This window comes from Eptatretus burgeri, chromosome 9 (assembly GCF_056783735.1).
Source record: "Eptatretus burgeri isolate ZD-2024b chromosome 9, Ebu_testis_v1, whole genome shotgun sequence".
Classification (NCBI taxonomy): domain Eukaryota; kingdom Metazoa; phylum Chordata; class Myxini; order Myxiniformes; family Myxinidae; genus Eptatretus; species Eptatretus burgeri.
This window is the reverse complement of record NC_140969.1, coordinates 17183867-17203793: the sequence shown is the minus strand read 5'-3', so window position 1 is coordinate 17203793 and position 19927 is coordinate 17183867. Positions and strand designations below refer to the sequence as shown.

The 19927-nt window shown below is 42.0% G+C and overlaps 1 protein-coding gene across 6 annotated transcripts in view; it reads left to right on the top strand.

The window, feature by feature from the left end:
* LOC147019626 (trafficking protein particle complex subunit 6b) overlaps positions 1-19927 on the top strand; it is a 71394-nt gene that overhangs the window by 8706 nt on the left and 42761 nt on the right. For 5 of the 6 annotated variants that reach the window (XM_085894174.1, XM_085894177.1, XM_085894176.1 and 2 more), the window contains exons 2-4: positions 294-389; positions 1963-2030; positions 8280-8397. In XM_085894174.1, coding sequence (XP_085750300.1) covers positions 294-389; positions 1963-2030; positions 8280-8397 — 282 coding nt within the window. The remainder of the gene's footprint in view (positions 1-293; positions 390-1962; positions 2031-8279; positions 8398-19927) is intronic. The other variant, XM_085894179.1, reaches the window with a different exon arrangement.

Sequence of the window (19927 nt, the reverse complement as noted above, 5' to 3'; positions counted from 1 at the left end):
TTGAGTATGGACTTCTTGGCTCTTGGCCAAAAGTTTTTGAAGAAAGGAAGGAGGTGTTTTTTTTTTTTTTTTTTTTTTTTTAAGACATAAAAATATACTGTATTTCAAACTCAAATACAGCTTGAACATGTTTGTTTTTTCTCTCGATGCCAATCTTCCAAAAAAAGTAAAAAAAAAAAAAAAAACCAAAAACCTATCTGCATCCTTTCAAAAAGAAAGAAGCTTTATTGGCATTTGAGGTGTTGTGTTCAAAGTTTTGCTGTTTTGTATTTTTATGAAATTTATTTTTGCAGCGTGAAGGTGTAAGAATGGCCGATGAAGCACTTTTTGAGTTTCTGCACATGGAAGTCATTTCGTACATATTCAAGTCCCTAGAAAAGGATGACAGTGTGAGTTGGGTTGTCAGGAGAGAATAGTCTTGCTGCCTTTTCGTGAGTGGTCATTTTGAGCATTTATTACTGGATATGCTGCTATTATGAAATTGAGATCAATATTTTGGAACTGAAGCCATTTCATTGGCTAATCCAGAGTGACGACTGATATATTGAAATATGAGCGTCAGGGTGAATGAAAATAATCACTTAAAAATTGCGTGACACATGGCAATTTTTTACAATGCGAGGGCACCTTCACTTTTGGTGGGAAGGGAGGGGGAGGCATTTTTATACTGCATATAATCTATTGCTGGTGTTTCAAATTGTGCTCAATGATACAAAGGCTCACCCATTGAAAACTGCTATCTTGCAGGGCATATAATAATAAATAGTTTAATTCAATTCATTTTGATTTGATTTAATACTCTGCCATAATTGACAAGTTCAAAGGAGAAATAGTATATTTACTCCAAGAAAGAATTATTATTGGTGAATATTTTGGTTCCACTTTAAAAACAAAAAAAAATCCCAGTGAGTAAGCTTTGAATATCCATGTCTTCATGTCTTCTTGTCTTATTTTCCAGTTTCATGTTCAAAATTTCATCTGGTCATGTCATTACTGCTTTAAGTCTGGTGTTGGCTGCCTTTAATATCTTTGGGTCTTGAGTTTGAGCCCCTGTCGTGCCGTAAAATAACACCAGGTGGGTTGATTTAGCCCGTCATCCTTCAAAAGTCAGCAAAATGAGTACCAACTCACTGGAAATGGGGCACTGCATCAACAGCTCAGCTGTGCTCCCAGCAACGATGCAACCCAGCAGTCAAAGGCTGCATATGAAAAAAATAATAAAATACCGCTTTAAATTAATTCCAGTTTAAAGGTCTTTCATGAGCCTGGACTTGAAATTACTCATAATAAAAAAAAAAAAAATCAAACGTACTGGATTTTTCTTCAAATCATTTTCTCTCTTGTGTTACTGCATATCCAATTTCACAACGCATTGTATCCAATTAAATAGGTTCTGTAATTAAATTCATTTTCTGACCATCTGTTGAAACGCAATTTGTATTGTTTTCAGTACATTCAATGCTCTGTTTACTTTGCTATTGTTTTAGTTTTAATAATTGAGTTTTCTTGCCTCTTCCTCCCAAAAGCGGAGCAAACAAACTTTTTTTGGTGCACTTTTAAAATCCTTGTTGTCGAAATATGTTGTTCCTTAGGTTTTAATAGATGAAGCTTGTATTATAATTGGTGAATGAAAGCGAGAAAGCTCAAATCTATTTATATCTTTTTAAAAGTCGAGAACTGAAGAAGTTCTGCTTCTGCAAAGAATGTTTCTCAAAACCCTTTGAGAAAATGAGTCAACATGGGGGAGCTTAATTGGGCAGACCACTTTTGCCTACTTTTAAAAATTGCAATTATTTTCAAGGTTATCCAAAGGGTTTTTATATCATTAGTGTCGTGAGTGACATTTTATTCAACATTTGTATTTCAAAAGCCTCGTGTTATATTTTAGATTAAAACTTAAGTAAGCCATTTTATCGAGAACTTCAATGCATTGGATAAGGAGAGTCTGACTTGTGTTGGCAGGATAATGGAAAGTGTACAGCCAAGCTGGAGGGAATGGGATTTCGAGTTGGCCAGGGACTTGTGGAAAGGTTGGTAAGAGCCTAATTCAGGCTCTTTGGCACTGATTACTATATATCGCTACACATACGATGCTCTTACCCAGTTGTCTTGATTTTGAGATAAAAGCCCTACCCTTTTCAGGCAAAAGTAATGTCCTATTTCATATCCTGAAGGTTAACTTGCCGCCATTTTATTGCTTTGTGCATTGAAGTGTAAACCATGAGTTTCGGGTTGGTGTGCTTTGCACTCACATCTAAGCACATAGCCCATGATGCTAGGATTCAAGTTAAAGTCTCATATACTGTCTAAATTGTTTTATATACAAGGTTGAGGCTTGTGGAAGAGCGAGAAAACAGAAAAGAACAACAGAGTACCACAGTGAAAGTGGGGAAATGCATCAATAGCAGTGTAGAGAGAGATAATCGAGGGACACTTAGAGCAAGAATGGACAAAGGGAAAAATGAGAGGGAGAGGAGGACACAGGGGGTGAACAAGCTGGATACACGCAAAAAAACAACAGCAACTTGAGGGGGAGCATTCGGTCGAGTGCAAAACCTCCGCCGCCAATACTGCGAGGTCACTCAAGTGAACCTGATATCCTATTCATTCAATTTGACGTCAACAGTGCTCACAGAGTTATAGTTTGCAACTTTCCCTTTTACTTTTAACTTTTACATACTCAATTCATTCGTCATAACGAGATTCCTTGAGACAGAAATTGATTTTACGTGGGTATATCCACCTGAAGTTCCAAAATCAGCCGCAATTATAATTTTGGCATGTTTTTTTTGTTGGAAATCACTTATAACATGCAGAAATGCAAAAAAAAACAAAACATCGAAATTTTGTTGCAAATTTTTTTTCTAGAACAATTTTTTTGGGGGTGGGGGGTTGGAAATCACTTAAACCATGTATAAATGCAAAAAAAGAAATCGAAATTTTGTTGAAAAAAAAGTTTCAAAATTTTTAGGGGGCCGCTGCAGCGGGGGGGGGGGGGTGGGGGTTGGTAATCACTTAAAACTTGTAGAGATGCAAAAAAAATAAAATTCAAATATTTTTCCAAATTTGCCGCCATCTCGGCCATATTGGATTTTGGATCAAGTCCAAAATCTAATGGCATGATCCTTGGACCAGACCTAACCCCCCCCCCCACCAAGTTTCGTCGAAATCCGTCGGAGTTTTTCCGTAATACTTTTCACAAACAAACAAACAAACAAACAAACAAACAGAAAGGGGTGAAAACGGTAACCTGCGTCCATCTTCGATGGCGGAGGTTAATAAAGGGGCTGAAAGAAGAGGAAGGGAAAACCAGGGATGAGACAGCAATGGAACAACAACAACAACAACAAAAAAGATGGTAGTTGGAGGGAGAGGGGAGGAGAAAGCACTTGCTTAGGAAGGGTTGGGCTTGAAGGAGGTTTAACAAGGGTAGAAAAGATAATGAGTATTGATGGGGGAGGACCTGAGAAGGAGGTGAACGGCTATCTTGAAGCCGAGGAGGGGAAAAAAATGACATTGAACAGACTGAGGATGTTTGTTTCAAAGGTAAGAGAGAAGAAGAACAATTGGGTGGAGATGAGCAGTCAGACTTAATCTTGGTTGTTGCACCAGAAGAGGGTTATTAGCAAACCATATGCGCTCTGGAAAAAACCTGAGGTGGTGGGGATGGGAGTGGGTGGAGGAGACAGATAATGGAAAGTACAGGGGGTGCAAGACCAGAAAGAAAGCAGAAGAAGACAGAGGCTACAAACCTCTCTGTGATGCAAGAGTAATATGCCCAGGTATTCAGCTTAATTGCAGAAGATTTCAATGAATTTGAAGGCCTTTGTCTCCACAGCATCAGGATGAGCAGGAAAGTGAGTGAGGCAGAGCATGTGTGCCATCCCAAAGAGGAAAGCAGTACACCATGGAGCTGTAGATGAAGGATGGCCTTGTACATTGGATTTGCCAAGGAAAGACTTGGTATGATGGAGGATACCCAGTCAGCAGCTGGCTTTGGAGGCAAACTTTGAAAGGTGGTTTGACTAAATGTGATCATGGTTGATGGTGAAGCCTGAAAGTTTGAGGCTTTCAGAACTTCTTAAAGAAATTTAAGGAAGTAGATGGGATGCTTTGTCATAACATCCCTTCGGAGTGACAAAGTGAGAGTGTGAGATTTGTCAGGGTTGAAAGACCCTGGTTTGTGGAGAGTTCAGAGGGTGCTGCCTACCGATCTGTGGGATGAGGGATGCTTTGGTGAAGGGTGGAGTCATCAGTGAAAGGATAAGGACAGTTTTTCCAGAGAATTGGGAAGATCAATGATGAAGATGTGTTGCAGGAATGGGCCCAAGGCAGTACCTTGGGGCACTTCTGTTTCAATAGGAAGAGGAGATTGGAGGATCTGATTGAGAGCCACATACTGACTGTGAGACTGGAGGAAGTCGGCAAGCGATGAGAAGAGGTGGCCTTCGATGCTGTAGACTGAGAATTTGGAGATTAAGGTGGGCTGCAGCTTCTGAATTGCTCAAGATAGATCCAGAGACAGCTCTGATCACTTGTCAGAGATTTAAGGCCTCCATTCATTATTGGGAGAGCAGAAGAAGCATGTCAAAGTTCGAGTGACAGTGTTGGAAACCAAACTGATGGTCTGAGATTAGGCTGTTGGAGAAAAAGAAGGATTTTTATGGCAACTGTGATGGATTCCATGACTTTTGGTAATGATTTTTGAAGTAAGCGAATTGGTCTGTAGTTAAGGGGATCAATTTTTGTTCCCTCTTTGTGCAGTGCAGTGATATTGCATGGCTGACTTATGATTACATGAATGAAGTTGATCTCAGGCAAATGATAGGTTGAACAGAGCAAAATGAGGACAGGAAAGTTACAGATTTGTCAGATTTGTCCTTTGTTTACAAGAATTTTATTTCATGGACATTGCAATTGATGTTAAAAAAGTTACATACTGGAGGTACACAGGCAGCAATTTGTGTTCTTGTCATACTTGTGATTTATTAGAAACTCCTCCAATAGTTTTTGATTGCATTAAAAACTAAAAGGGTACTTGGTAGAGAGCATACTTCTGCCCAGATCCGGATATTCACCAAAATTAAATAATTTCATCCTTGTCACACACCCAACCTGTCCACAAAGTTTCATCCAAATCCGTCCACAACTTTTTGAGAAATCGTGCTGTATAATCACTTAAAAATTCTAGTAGTGGGATCCAGATATTCACCAAAATCTAATCAGTTCGTCCTGGTCACACACCCAACCTGTCCACAAAATTTCATCCGAATCCGTCCGCAACTTTTTGAGATATCCTGCAAACTAACAAACAAATGAAATTGCTCGTTGAGCAAAGAATTGTTGGAATAACTTTGTCATATCTCAATGATCTCTGAAAAAACAAAAACCTGGAAATCAATTTGGTTCATACAAGTCGATAGTGCTACTGTTTAATGAGTTATAGCACTTAGTTTGGTCATGATCATAACTTGGGAGTCAATCGGACTTGAAATGGCGTTTTTATCGCAATTTGAAAGTTTTGACCCGACCCCCCCCCCCGACATTCGACCCCCGACCGCTAAGAAGGGTGTTGGTGTGACACCCCAATGAGACATTTGGAGGATGCACATCTTGGATTTGGTTTGAAGTCGATACGATCATTTTAGTGGACATTATTGCGAAAATAAGAACTTTGGTTTTTCAGTAACCTTGACCTTGTCCTTGACCTTTGACCTCGATTTACCAAAAACGACAAGTGTAAGTTGGACCATGGCTGACGTCTGTACCCAGTTTGGTGATGATCGCTGAAACGGTGTGGCTGCTACAGGGTAGACAGAGAGACACACAGAGACACACAGAGACACACGGAGACACACGGAGACACACGGAGACACACGGGGACACACGGGGACACACGGGGACACACGGGGACACACGGAGACACACGGAGACACACGGAGACACACGGAGACACACGGAGACACACGGAGACACAGGGAGACACAGAGCGACACAGAGCGACACAGAGCGACACAGAGCGACACACATACAGCCGACCAACATAATTGCTGAAATCCGAAGTATTCCGGAAATTAACAAACAGACAGACGGGTGAAAACATAACCTCTGTCCACCGGTAATATGTATGGTATTTAAAAAAAAAAAAAAACTAAACGAGAGTTGGTTCAAAAATTCTGTTACCTGGCTTGGAGCCTTTCTTTGTTAAAGATCTGGGTTATTGCAAAAATGCATGTGCAGTTTGTTATTGATTGATATGTCTGGAAAATATAACTTTCCACTCTCTTCAGGATTTAAAATGATGGCATCTCGTCTCAAGGATATATGGCCAGAGTGGAAAATTTGTGTAAAGAGGGACAATCAAAGTGTTGTTAAATTTGTGGTGTGGCAGAAGAAATGACAAAATGAAATACACTGAGAAATTTTGGAAAAGGAAACTATAATATATATATATACACACACACATTTCCAAGGAGCTGATGGCAAGATATTTTGCATCTGATGGAGGTTATCACAGCAATGCCTACCACATTAAGGACATTTCAGAAGCAAGGCAGGAAAGTTGGCATTGGCCCTATAGTTATGAACACACGCCTCTAAGCTGTCTAGCCTGAGTTTGAGTGTCATCCCGTGTTTCACAGGCATGGTGATTCATCAATGTGTGTAACATCCCTCGGATGGAAGTTAAACTGGGGGCATCACATCTCCCTGCATTAGTTGCTGGATGTTAAAGATCCTACAGTGTCCGAGAAGGGTAGGTGAGCTATCTCCAGCACCATGAAGAAATTACAAATTCCTGCTCGAACCTCCAGGGGTCATTCAAACAATGATATCACCACCTATGCTTTTATAGTCCTTCTGCAAGTGCGGCACTTTGTGATTGCTATCTCGCATGACAACGGATCGTAGTGCACCATGGCCACACAAATCCGGTGTAATATGTTTGCAAGAGAATGATGCACATTTATCGTATTCCACATTCCCTGATTTATTGTTTGGATTTACGTTCTTTTCTTCCAGCTTATTATAGAGAGGGAAAAAGGCGGGTGACACAAATGACAAATATTTTACAAGTTTGATGAATACTTTTGATCCTGCAGTGTTGTAATCATTTTTAAAATTCGATTTTTTACACAAACCAACTTGATAGCCCAAGTATGAATGACCTTGTATATCATTATGTGCCGGCTGTGCATTGTTATTGTGTTGTCGATGCAATTCTGCAGTGTTGCACCTTGGGGGTGCTGCTGGCTGTTCTTTCATCCATCCGCTTAAGTAGCATTGTGAATTTGTGGTCCAAGTCATTGTTTGCGCTACATTGTACACGGGCATATCGAAGGGCAGGACTACCAATTTGGGATGCACTCGAGGCAATTGAGACGTCGGGAATGAGCTGGTGTTTCGGGCATTCTGTTCACAGCACAATGCATGCCATTTCCGCTTATCATTGTATTTGCTGAATTCTCTATTATTTGTTCTCATGATCAGCTTAGCAAATGCAACGTTTATGACTACTCCTCGGTCTCTCAAGGGCTAATGGACAGGACATATCAATTGAATTGTTCCTCGTGTTTGTCGCTATTTTCATTTGGTCAGAAGAGGTCGGTAAAAAACAGCATTGTCGTTCTCTTTTTGTACATTTCAAGACAATTGTGTTACTGTTTCTCTGCACAATCCTGATATGTATGTATATATATATATATATATATATATATATATATATATATATATATCCATACCATAGCTCTGCAGTTCGTGTGTTCTGCAGGAACCACATCCCTTGGAATGATTGTCTTTTTTTTTTTTTTTTTTTTTTTTTTTTTTTTTTTCTTTTTCGTAATTCCACACAGGAACTCATTTCATAATATAAAGCTATGCCATCAGTAAATTGCAAAGCCGTTCATTTTGTTTCGATGAAGTGAATGAAATTGTTTGGATTTTGTTGTGCTCTTACTTTGGTGTTTTATGACATTAAAGTAATTCTGGATTCGAGGAATGTGTATAGTTATTGATCTGTTTTTTTTTTTATGACGATCTTTTTTTTTTGATGATGCTCCTTCGCTCAGTTAAGGAGGAATTTATGAGCTGGAAGCTCCCATGTATTTTTCATTAGAGGAAATGGTATCAATGCTTCACTATAATTGCCAAGTGAATGAGGAAAAAGGATGCTTGTGAAAGAGCAATTCTTTGAGTGCATCTTGCGTAGCGGCAGATTGTTCTTGTTTTGGCGATGCTTTTGATCAGCAGAATTGCGATGTATTCATCTGCCCTTCGGACAGGTTCACTCGGGACATCCCGAGGTTCAAAGACGAACTGGACATAATGAAGTTTGTCTGTAAAGATTTCTGGGCTGGCATCTTCAAGAAGCAGGTTGACAACTTGAGGACAAACCACCAGGTGATTTTTCTGCTTGATTTAATGCAGCGTATTTGTTCTTTGCCTCAAAACTGTTGTGGTGACAAAGCCTTAAAGCAGACTTGGCAATCATAAAATTCAGGTTTGCACACTTCCCCTTAGGGGTACTGTTGCCTTTGTTACCCTGCACATGCATTGTGAAAAGTGGGGTTAAGCAATTGGTACACTTTGCCTGTCTGTCTCTTTCTGTCCGTGTTCAAACATCAGTTTATGATCGAGGAACAACTTGATTTCAATTGAATGTTATATTTTGAACACGAATCGGAAAATGAACCTGTAGTCTGCAGTACTTTGGCTCTGAATTTGGAGCATGCACAGAGAGGAGTGAGAATTTTAATTTTTTTTGTGCTCTCTCTGCCTGTCTGGCAGTCAAACAAAATTGAAAGTCATTCCAAACAAGAAACTTCCTGTTTTTAAGGACATCATAAAGAACACAACCAACAGGCAGGAATAACTAATGTAATGTGATAAATAAGGTGGTGTACAAGATGCTGCATCAACAGTGGTAAACGTCCGAAATTTTCTTTTCTACAACCTTCAAAATTTGTATTTTTATATTCTTGAACAATGGAGAACATAAATTCGCTTATTGGCCAATCATAAAGAACACAACCAACAGGCAGGGATAACTAATGTAATGTGTTAAATAAGGTGGTGTACAAGATGCTGCATCAACAGTGGTAAATGTCCGAATTTTTCTTTTCTACAACCTTCAAAATCTGTATTTTTATATTCTTGAACACTGGAGAACACAAATTGGCTTATTGGCACTTTCAAAAATCTTTCATTTAGCAGTACCTTGACAAAATATTACAGCATTTTAAATCATCTCAACCAATCACATTTGCTGCTCACAGACCCCACCCATGTCCTTAAAAAAAATTCTCAAGACTGCACAGGTTAAAGTGTTCAATGGAGTTTTATTTCTTTTTACTTTCGCATATGACAGGATTGTTTTCATGTCGACTGGTTTCCCTTTCACCAAATAAATGAACTTATTCTACACTCAATACTAAGGCCATAACTGTCATGGTGCCTCTTTTGTCAATAATTAATGAGTGACAAATATTTGTCCTGCCCAGATCTTTGGAAGCTTGTTGCACAAATTTAGTGTTAATAAAAATACACCCCGAATCACAATAAATTAAAGTGTAAATAAAACAGTTAAATAACAAACCGCACACACAAACGCAACACAGGACTGTTAGACGAGCCAAACAGCGACTGCTGAGCTTCTTCCTGGGGCACTCTGCCCGGCGGCGTCACAACCGGTGACGTATCACAGGGTACCTGCGATGCCACAACAATGGCTCCGATTTTCTCACTGCACTCAGCGGGGCATTTCGTTAGGAGGAATGTCCTCTTCCCCCCCCCCCCCCCACCCCATTGATGCCAACCTATGGGGATTGTCTTTGCTCTATTATTTTACATGCTGAATGTCAAGCAAGGAAGCAGCGCGCACCATTAAAAAAAAAACAAAAAAAAAAACAATTTGGTACGACTCGGCCAGCGTTTGAACCTCCGACCTCGCAAACTCGGAGCGGATGCTCGAACCATTATACCACCGAGTCTGGCGAAATTCCTTTATTAAATTGAGCTGCTATAGAAATTAAATATAACCATTGTTTTTCTTTTCAATATTGAGTGTAATTGAAGAGCAAGGTTATTTGAGGGTATGAACTGACAGTGGAACAGTGGGGCAACATTTGAATAATAAAGGAGGGGATGAAAAATAGTAACCAGCAGGTAAGTGGGTTTGCCAAGGCATTCTCAACCAATGACATGGTCTTTCACCTCATGCTAGAAACACTGGAGGGAAGAGTGGGATAGAACAGTACAGGAAAGTGGTTCCACAAATCTGATAAAGGATCAGAAGGGTTTCGCTGTGCGAGCCTGGATTTTGGAAATTCAGGCAGCATGGGGTAAATGGAAGAAAGTGTGAATCCTGGAGTTGCTGGGGAGTGTCAGTGCTGAGAGAGCTTGACCAGAGGAGAGGAAGTAAAAACAAGAGCGAGATTGCTTTGCAATGCATGTCCCTGACCGATGTGATATATTTCCTCAGTCCAAAAAGGCCATAACTCTCGGGAAAAATTGACGAAATACCCTGAAACTCCAACTTGTTCTGTAACTTATCATAGCAAAGCCATGTACCAAGTTTCAGTTGAATATGTTAACGGATGTGGGGAAGAGTCTGAAAAAAAACACGTGTGGGATGGATGGACAGACTGTGGGCAAACCTATAATCCCCTCCTGTGAAACCGTAGGGGACTAAAAACAAAAAGAGGCCACGAACCTGCTTGTGAAGTAACAACAATAGACCTGTTTCTGCCTCATTGCAGGAGATAAAATTAATGTGGAGAACTTGAGTATGCAGAACCTGAGATATATATATATATATATATATATATATATATATATATATATATATATATATATATATATATATATGTATATACATATATATATGTATATGTATATGTGTATATATATATATATATATATGTATATATGTGTATATATATATATATATATATATATATATATATATATATATATATATATATATATATATATATATATATATATATATATGATCAGACCCCTTGCTGTAGTGCCACATCAGCTATTGCTAAATTCTGACCAAACATCAACCTGTCTGTGGTAGACAAAACAGTTCTGGGAGCAGCCAGGAACAATTTAAATTAAAAATGGCTCTTCTGGCTAAACCATTGCATCGGTTTCAACTATTGGGCATGACGTGAGCAGAGCTACAGCCCCCGACATCTCCGTTGGGTTGTACTGCAGCCAACATTGGGAAGAGAATTAAATATCAGGAAGATATTCAGATGTTATTCAATATGAACACACACACACACACACACACACACACACACACACACACACACACACACACACACACACACACACACACACACACACACACACACACACACACACACACACACACACACACACACTTATTGTGACTATCCCCACCTTGTTTACACACATTTTGAAATAACATCCCTACATGCTTTTGCATTTATAAAAATGTTATTGCTTGTTTCTTTACAATTAAAAAAAAAAAAAAATTCTTTGGATTTGTTTTGCATTAAACATGAGCAGTCCTCCCACCCCCCTTTTAGGTGGAATGATAGGGATGCAGAATTTGAAATGGCGTACAATCGTTGCTGAAACTAATTTGGTGACTAAATTGATGCAACGGTAATTTCTGGTTCTAAAGTGTTTTGCCAAGAGTTTGTGACATGAGTGCCTTTATTAACTACTAGAAGAGTACCCACCCCCTGTATGGGTCGAGTTTGAGCATTACTTGCTGAAAAGTATCGTCTTTATTTTGTAAGAAGACTATAGATGTTTGCGTGGTGTGCACTTAAAAGTTTCTCGATGGTATAAAGATCTAAAATGTACGTGACTGTATTAGTGTTGAAGGGGTTGAAAGGGTCTAATATTTCAAGCATGTAAAAAAGGTCAAGTGTTATCAACCTCTAAATTCTCAAGGATCCAAGCTGTCTAAAATGTTTTTGAAAGGGGTCTAAATGGTGTTGAGGTCTAAGGGGTGTAAAGGTTGTATTGATCTAAAGGGTATAAAAGTATGAAAGGGTGAAGGGATATAAAGGTGTATGAAGTGTCGAAAAGGTATTAAAGGTAAAAAGGGTCTTGGCGGTCTTTGGGGTTTTAAAGGGTCTTTAGGGGTGAGGTGTCTTGAGGGTCTTAGGGATGTTAAGAATTCTTACGGGTCTTTGGGGTCAAAAGGCTCTTGGGGGGTATTAGGGATCTTAGCAGTATTATGGGTCTTGGGAGTATTAGGGGTCTTCAAGGGTCGTTGGGGTTTAAAGGGTCTGTGGGGGTCTTGAGGGTCTTCAATAGTCTTTGGGGTATCTAGGGTATCAGGGGACTTAAGCATGTTGAGGGTCTTTTGGGGTCTTGAACATCTTGGGGAGGGGGGTCTCAAGGGTCTTGGGGGGTGGTGGGGTCTCAAGGGTCTTGGGGGGGTGTGCTTAAGGGTGTTTGGGATCTCAAGATGTATGAAGTGTCAAAAGGTAAAAGGGGTTCTTGTGGTCTAAGGGGTCTTAAGGGTCTCATGCATCTTTGGGTTTGAAAGGGTCTTTGTGTTTTAAAGGGTCTAAATGGCGTTAGGGTCTTCGGGGTCTTAGAGGTCTTAGGGTATTAGGGGTCTTCGTGGTTTTATAGGGCCTTCGGAGTTTTGGGGTCTTGAGGGTCTAAAGGGTCTTTGGGGTCTTGAAGGTCTTGGGGATATGAGGGGAATTCACGATTTTAAAGGGTCTTCAGAGTTTTGGGGGGTATTTAGGGGCTTCAGGGTCTTAAAGGTTTTTCTCGGTGTTGAGGGTCTTAAAGGGTCTTCCAAGTCTTCAGGGGTCTTTGGGGTGTTAACCATCTCAGGTGATTTTGGGGTCTTTGGGGTTTTAAAGGGTCTTGGGCATCTTAAAGGGGTCTCAGCAGTCTAAATGGACCATGTGGAGGTACTCGCTATTACCTTCAGAAAATAATTTTCGTTGTGCAGATCACCAATCTGGATGAAATTTGGCATACTTAAAGAATTTTAGACGCTGAGTCCAAATCCACTTGTTTCCACGTCGAGGATGTGACACAATTGGTCATTTTTGGCAATTAAAGATACACCGAACATGAAAGCACAATTTTGACACAGAAATGAAGAATCAAGGTGAGACTGATATGTATGTCAAAGAAAACTCTTGTGAGGTCTTAAAATGATACAATATGTTTATACAGAGTTATATATTATCAAAGAAACCCCTATTCACTGTTATTAAAGATGTTTATAATTAAAGGTCGTAAACCGAAGCAGTTACATATTTTTACCGGCCAAAAACGTCTGGACCGACCAGACAGGCCTTCGAGTTGACCAAGGCAACTTTTTTGCTTAAAAGGTAGCCACACTGGCTTCTAAAGGTAGTTACATTGACTATTAAAGGCAGTTATAGCGCCTATTAAAGACTTACATTGGCTCTTACGGATTAAATCAAAGACAAAGCGACTGCGCGACTCAGCCTGATGAAAAGTAGAACCGCCACAAGAAGATTACTGTCTAGAACTCCAGTATTTCTTGCTCTGAAGCGGTTGCTGAACTCGGCTCTTGGCTGCTGCTATTACAAAACTCAAGTCCACTATTACATGCTAATCAACCTGAATACTACTGTGTAGTAGATCACCACAGCAAAAGCAGTGTGACACCTGCATTCACAGTTCGTCGTCGGAATCATCGTCAGTTCCGCTTTCATCATCCATAAGTTCCATTTCTGCATGGGTCTGTTCATCGTTGGCGCAGTTTTGACACCCACAGCTCTCTGTGCAGGACAGTCCTTTTGACCGGCAAGAACACTGGTTGGTCTCGCATTTCATCTTCTTGCAATTACATTTCGTCGCCTCCAACAGTTCCTTCGGCGCTGGCGGTTTGCTCAGCCAGTGAACAGTCAGTGCTCCGTTGCGTTCCACCCATCCGTGAATTGTAGGAGAAGGGGCTTCTATAAACCTCTCAGTCGTGTGGTGGTGGATCGCAGACTGATAGTTTACTCTTTTGCAATGCAGCATCAGAGCGTTGCTTGTAGGCAGCAACTTCTGTTCTCCCAGCGACTGGCTGCAGAATAGCTTGCAGCGAGCCTCATCCACACTCTTCATGGTTGGCTGATTGTACATGGCGCAGATGAATTGTTCCAGGTCATGAATGATATTCTGATCTAGCGTGAATTCTCGACCAATGCTCCCGAAACAGGTGATGAGATGGAGACTCTTCATCATCAAGTCAAATGGCCTTGTTTTGCCCTTACCGTGGAATGCACTGGTGGCATCACTTCCCGTGAAATTGTGCAAACCTATCAACGCATCGCAGACAGAACTTTCCAAGGCATTACTCAGCTTCCTAATGTCAACGACGATAATGTCCTTGGGACTTCCTGTGACCAGATGGAAATTTCGTGCTCGAATCGACTTCGAGTGAGCCAACGCCAACACAAACACATCGGTGTCGAAACTCTCAATGCGCACCGACTCTTCATTCTGTCCCGCGTGAGCGGCAAGTAGCAGGAGCTTTGTGTCAGCTTCCTCATGGTCACATTCAAGTTCAGGTACTGACGACAGTCATGACACCATTCGACGCCTCGATTTTCTCACATTTGCCGGCATGACTGACGTACAACAGCATGTCACCCAGTTTTGATGGAGAGATTTTTCTCGTCCACGATTCGACGATGAACTCTATCACAGCCTCCTTGTTGGCTCCGCTCAGGAGATAATTAGCCCACTGTTTTGGAAGGGCTTGATCACGTCCGTAGATGGTTCGCACCTGAAGATCGCCCACCCTGCCCGCTCGTCTGGCATGCTCCAGGCACTTGATGCCGATACTTGGGTAAGTATCAAGCACCACGTCCAGTCTCGAAGATTGGTTATGTCGTGCTTTGGCCACTACGATGTTCAGCACCATCTCTTCCATTTTGCCGAAAGTGTTGGGCAGTGAACCAGCCTTTATCGCCTGAATAACGGCCATTACATCCACAATCGTTGCACCTTGGATAGGCCAAGTGTCCACACGGCAATCAGGCCACAGTTTCAGTATATAGTTGCGGAGTTTGGCTTTGTCCGTCTTGGCAATCGAACCATCACCAGATGCCAGCGGGAAAGATATGTTCGCCAGTGGGTACGCGAGCAGATCGTGGAGTGTTATCCTTATCGAGATCCTTCGAGAAAGTTGCCAATTTGGCCTTTGAAATCGGACTGAAGAATGGGTCCTCACCCGAGAGAAGCCGATCACGCATGAATTGCACAACAGCATTCTCTCCCTTGACATGCGCGTTCATCAAGTCCGTGGAAGTGGCTGGCGGTGCGATGACACCTGAACTAATATTGACGAGTTCAAGGTGAGTGCTGGAGAAAGGGTTAATCATTTGAAGTACTGTGTCCATCACTTGTACCACCGCTGCTTCGTTCTTCTTCGCGCTCGACACATCCAAATCCTTTCTCGTTCGGGGCTCGTCGTGGATACCTGCCATGGACTCGCATTTCCTTGCGATTTACTCATGTGCTGGTTGGGACAGGATCCACTTCTTCACAGCTGTGCTTTTCTGAGTGTAACCAATGATGCATCCACTGGTCTTGCTGTCCCTATTTAAAGTCTGCTCTATGATCTGATCGTACGCAACACTACTAAATCCATAACGAGATGCCGTTGGGCAGTCCATTTGCCGTCCATGCACGCTTGATAGGTGTCTGGGTGGGAGTGCTCTAGCCCGGCCATTTCCAGCCAGTAAACGGGTAAGTACCTTGCATAGTTTAGGTGATCGTTGGCAAAGTACCAGGGCATTGACGCTCTCGTGCTCGCAAGGTGTTTCGGCCAGTTCAAAGTACGAGTTGCCCATATAAGCTCTAGTGCTCGCTCCACCATTTCCAAGTCGGAGCACCAGAATGTGAATGTTTTGCTCGCTGTACATTGCTGCTGTCTGAAGTCGCTGTAGCGTGTGAACATTTCCGAGACCTTTTCCGATGACAGTAACTGTTCGAACAACGGAGACGGAAACGTTTCCTGGAGATGCTCAATACACCTCTCGAATCGCACACACGTCTCCTCTGCGAGGGAGTCCATGAAGGCCTGGAAGCATAGTCTTCCTAGCGCTTCGTAGACGAGCTTGTGACAGCGCAGACTCCTGTTATAGTGGTGGCCATTTATTACTGAATTTGCAGAACGGTGAGCGACAATACCAGATTATATTATGAGGTCTAGCAGACCTGCGTCTCTGAATCTTTTGCCGATCATGCCTAGGAAGCTCATGAGTTGGTGGAATTTGCCGAGACGAATTACCGACCTTTCTGTCAACTCTGGGTGCAACCAACGAATCTCCTGCGCCTTACTGTAGATCGCAAGGTCGAAGACTAGATGTACTTCTTCACGTTCCAGTTTATCAGCCATATCGATGCTTTGGCGTTGGACCGTGTAAACGGTGTTCAGTTCCGTGGGTGATGCCTCGATCACGGGAAGGTAGATGATGACTGACTTGGTCAACTCTTCATCCCGACGAAGGAGGGTGTTTTACCCAGTCCATGTCGGCAACCGCCCGTCCGTTTTCTGGACCGTTTTCATTGTGTAATAGAGCACATCCAGCGATAGCCTGTCCTCTTGTGACGGACTGATGTCAATGTCACAACTGTAAAAGGCTGTGGTCCCTTGCCTTTTCCTGCCACCATACTTGAGAATGGGTGGCGTGTTACCAACGAATGACCGCTGGTGACGGCTAATTGGAGTCACTGGACGAGCGTGCTGAATCGGCTCAGAGGGTGCATCTTGTATCATCAATCCATTGGTATGGTGAGTGGTCCCATGACCGGTGAGGGTCTCCTCACTGAAATCAATGTTATCGTACACAAATATTGTCGGTACATTTCTGAGGCAGTTTGAGGGCAGTTTCCCCTCCTGATCAATCTGCAACAGTGCCAAAGCAGTTTCCAACGCCTGTGTTGTACTGACCGAGACACAATGCCCAAGCTTGTTGAGCAGTTCTCAGTCGAGTAGAACCAGTCCAATGTTTCACAGTCAGGCCCAATGCATAGAACTTCGGAGTAAACGTCTGACCCCTTGACGCTATAGAAACAACGTCTTGAAGAACAGAGAGCATTTTCAGATGAATATGCCGTGGGAGTTCCACAAATTTCTCCAGGGTTGGCTCGTCTGACAGGCCCACAATCCATGCAACAAGGTTGTACAATGCAACAGGGATGGCTCTTTCAGCATTTGAAATGTCAAAGTCAGGAGCAAGTGGTGGCCATCTAATGTCCACACTTTGGTGTTTGTTCAGGTCATCCCTCACCATGAGTGCTCCCGAGTATAGAACATGTAAATTGAGGCCTGAGTCACCCTGCTGTGGACCCTGGCTGGCTTCATCCTCTGTAGTTGACTCTGTTTCTGTTGTAGAGCTACTATCTACAACAGCAGCCTGAGCAATGGAACCAATATTAATGTCCTTCATGTACACCACTTCGCTCTCAGACATTTTTGGTGGGCGATTGAAGAAAAGACTGCAGGAACTGCACCCAGACATGATTTTCTGTCTTTTTGCCTGGTAGTTGGCCTTATCCTGACCTTCGCATACTCTGAGTAGGTCATTGAACATCTCACACAACTTCTTCATATGTATAGATTGCTTTCCATCAATGAGTCTTACCTGGATTACTTTATCACAGAAAATGTCAAATGTTGAGTCATAGTTCACTTTATGAGTTTGGAGTTTACTTTGACTCTGTCTATGGTATGTGTCATTCACATACTCGTAATAACATTTACGGTGATAACAAACTTCCAGTGCCACACAGTCTTTATCCTTTATAGTTGTCATTATTCTCACATCACGTTCATCTCTCCTCTGCTCAGCAGTTTCCCTCAGCTTTTCTCCATCCTGTGTTTCTGCCAGGGACAACTGATCACGTTGAGATTTTCCTTTGACACTGATGAATTTGTCTTTTTTCTGGCATATGATACAAATTCTTGGCAGTTCACCAGCTGATTTGCCAGCCACCCTTTGTACAGAGGTTCTGAGGGATTTTCTACGTATTTTGTGGTATGAGTGCCTCTCTTCTTCGAGTCCGCCCACCACTTCACTGGCTCTCGCAGAAACTGCAGTCGTGCTGGCTTCTGATTTCCTTTGTCCTGGCTTCAGCGCGTTTTATATGATCCTTGTTACAAAACGACGCATAGCAGAACCGGTGACGGCCAGCATCCACAGGAGGATCAGTCATTGGCAGCAGTTTCATAATTTGATCAGCCAGCAAACGGCATTTGTTGATAGTTTCACTATCTGTGGCGTCGCACCAAGCCTTCGCACACTCGCGTACCTTACGCCAGCTCTTATCCGTGAATTGCGTCACTTTCTCATCATCCTCCGTGCCCAAGTGTATGAAACAACGCATATTTGGTTGTTGAAAGACCAAAAATCACTCAATCACATGACAACCATGGGCGCCGCCATCTTCATTTGTTGTTTCCTGGTCGTTTCCTCCGCGATTACAAGCATGCTACACCCACTTCATGGTGGTAATTTCAAATGGTAATAACTGTCGGTGTGTCAACTTGTGCATATGGAAACAAGTAGGAATTTCAATGGTGTGTTCTCATGAATGTACAGGGTGAATTTCGTTTAGATTGGTGATCTGCACAACAAAACTGAACGAACCGACCCACCTCCACATGACCTAAAAAGGCTGGTGTTGTCTTCACGGTTAGGATGGCTGACTTGGGATCTTAGGGTCCTGAGTTTGAGCTCCGTTTTCCACTGAATTGACACCTGGTGGGGTTGACTCGGCTTGTCATCCTTCTGATGTCGGCAAAATGAATACCAGTGTACTGGTATCGGGGCAAAGCATCAGCGGCAGTCGTGCCCCAACAAAATGAGCTACCTGGCAGCCAAGTTGCCCAGAAGAAGAAGAAGCAGTCCAAAGGGTCGATAGGTTAGAACAAAGGTGACAATTGAACTATTTGATTATAAGATGATGATGAAGATGTTCAACTACTGATTTACAAATGTTGTCATACAAGCTTTATAGACGTGCTCACATTGTATTGGTACTGTATATACATTATAGACGATTTAACATTCGAAATAGTACATACTCTATAGAAATATGTGTGTTGTTGCTGTCCATTGGCCCCGTGACTCTCCTCCACGGACGGTGATAATATTCCACTGTTTAAGGCCCAGTCACACCTTCACGTTTTAGCCAGCTTATGCCGATTTTTGAAAAATTTGTTTAAAATGCTGGCGCACGTCTAATACGTTATGGGTAAGTTTTGGAAACATTGAGAGCACGCTGAAAAACACTGCCATACGTCGTAGTACGCTGGCTTTCATCGTTGTACTTTGCGGTTGTCCTCAAATTTTAGCATGCTTGAAATTTTACGACTTGTGCCAGCGTATGACTCAAGTTCCGCTACGCTGGCCATAAGTTTTAAGTACGTTATGCGATCGTTGACACACGTTGACACACGTTACTTGTAAGTTACGCATAAGTCGAAACACGTCGAGGTAATGTTTAGCGTACCCGAAGCTTATTTCTAACCTATGAGTAACGTGTTGTAGGCACGTTACGCGATCGTTGATGCACGTCGACACACGTTACTTGTAAGTTACTCATAAGTCGAAACGCGTCGCGGTAATGTTTAGCATCAGTGTTCCAGATTCCCTGTTTTTTTTTAATTTTTTGTTTTTTTTTTCTTTGGTATGGCGGTGATGTTGATGCTTCGATTTCTGGTGCGGTTATAATTAATAGGCTGCCGCTCGACGATTTAAATCATAACCACACAAGAAATCGAAGTGTCAACATCACCGTCATGCCGAAGAAAGAAAGAAAAAAAAAAAACCATGGAGTCTGGAACACTGAACACAGATTTTGGCTTCTAGACTACTCCTGTGTGAACTCCATTTTTATATACCAATTCCCCAAAACGCTGCCAATACGCCATTATATGGTAGTT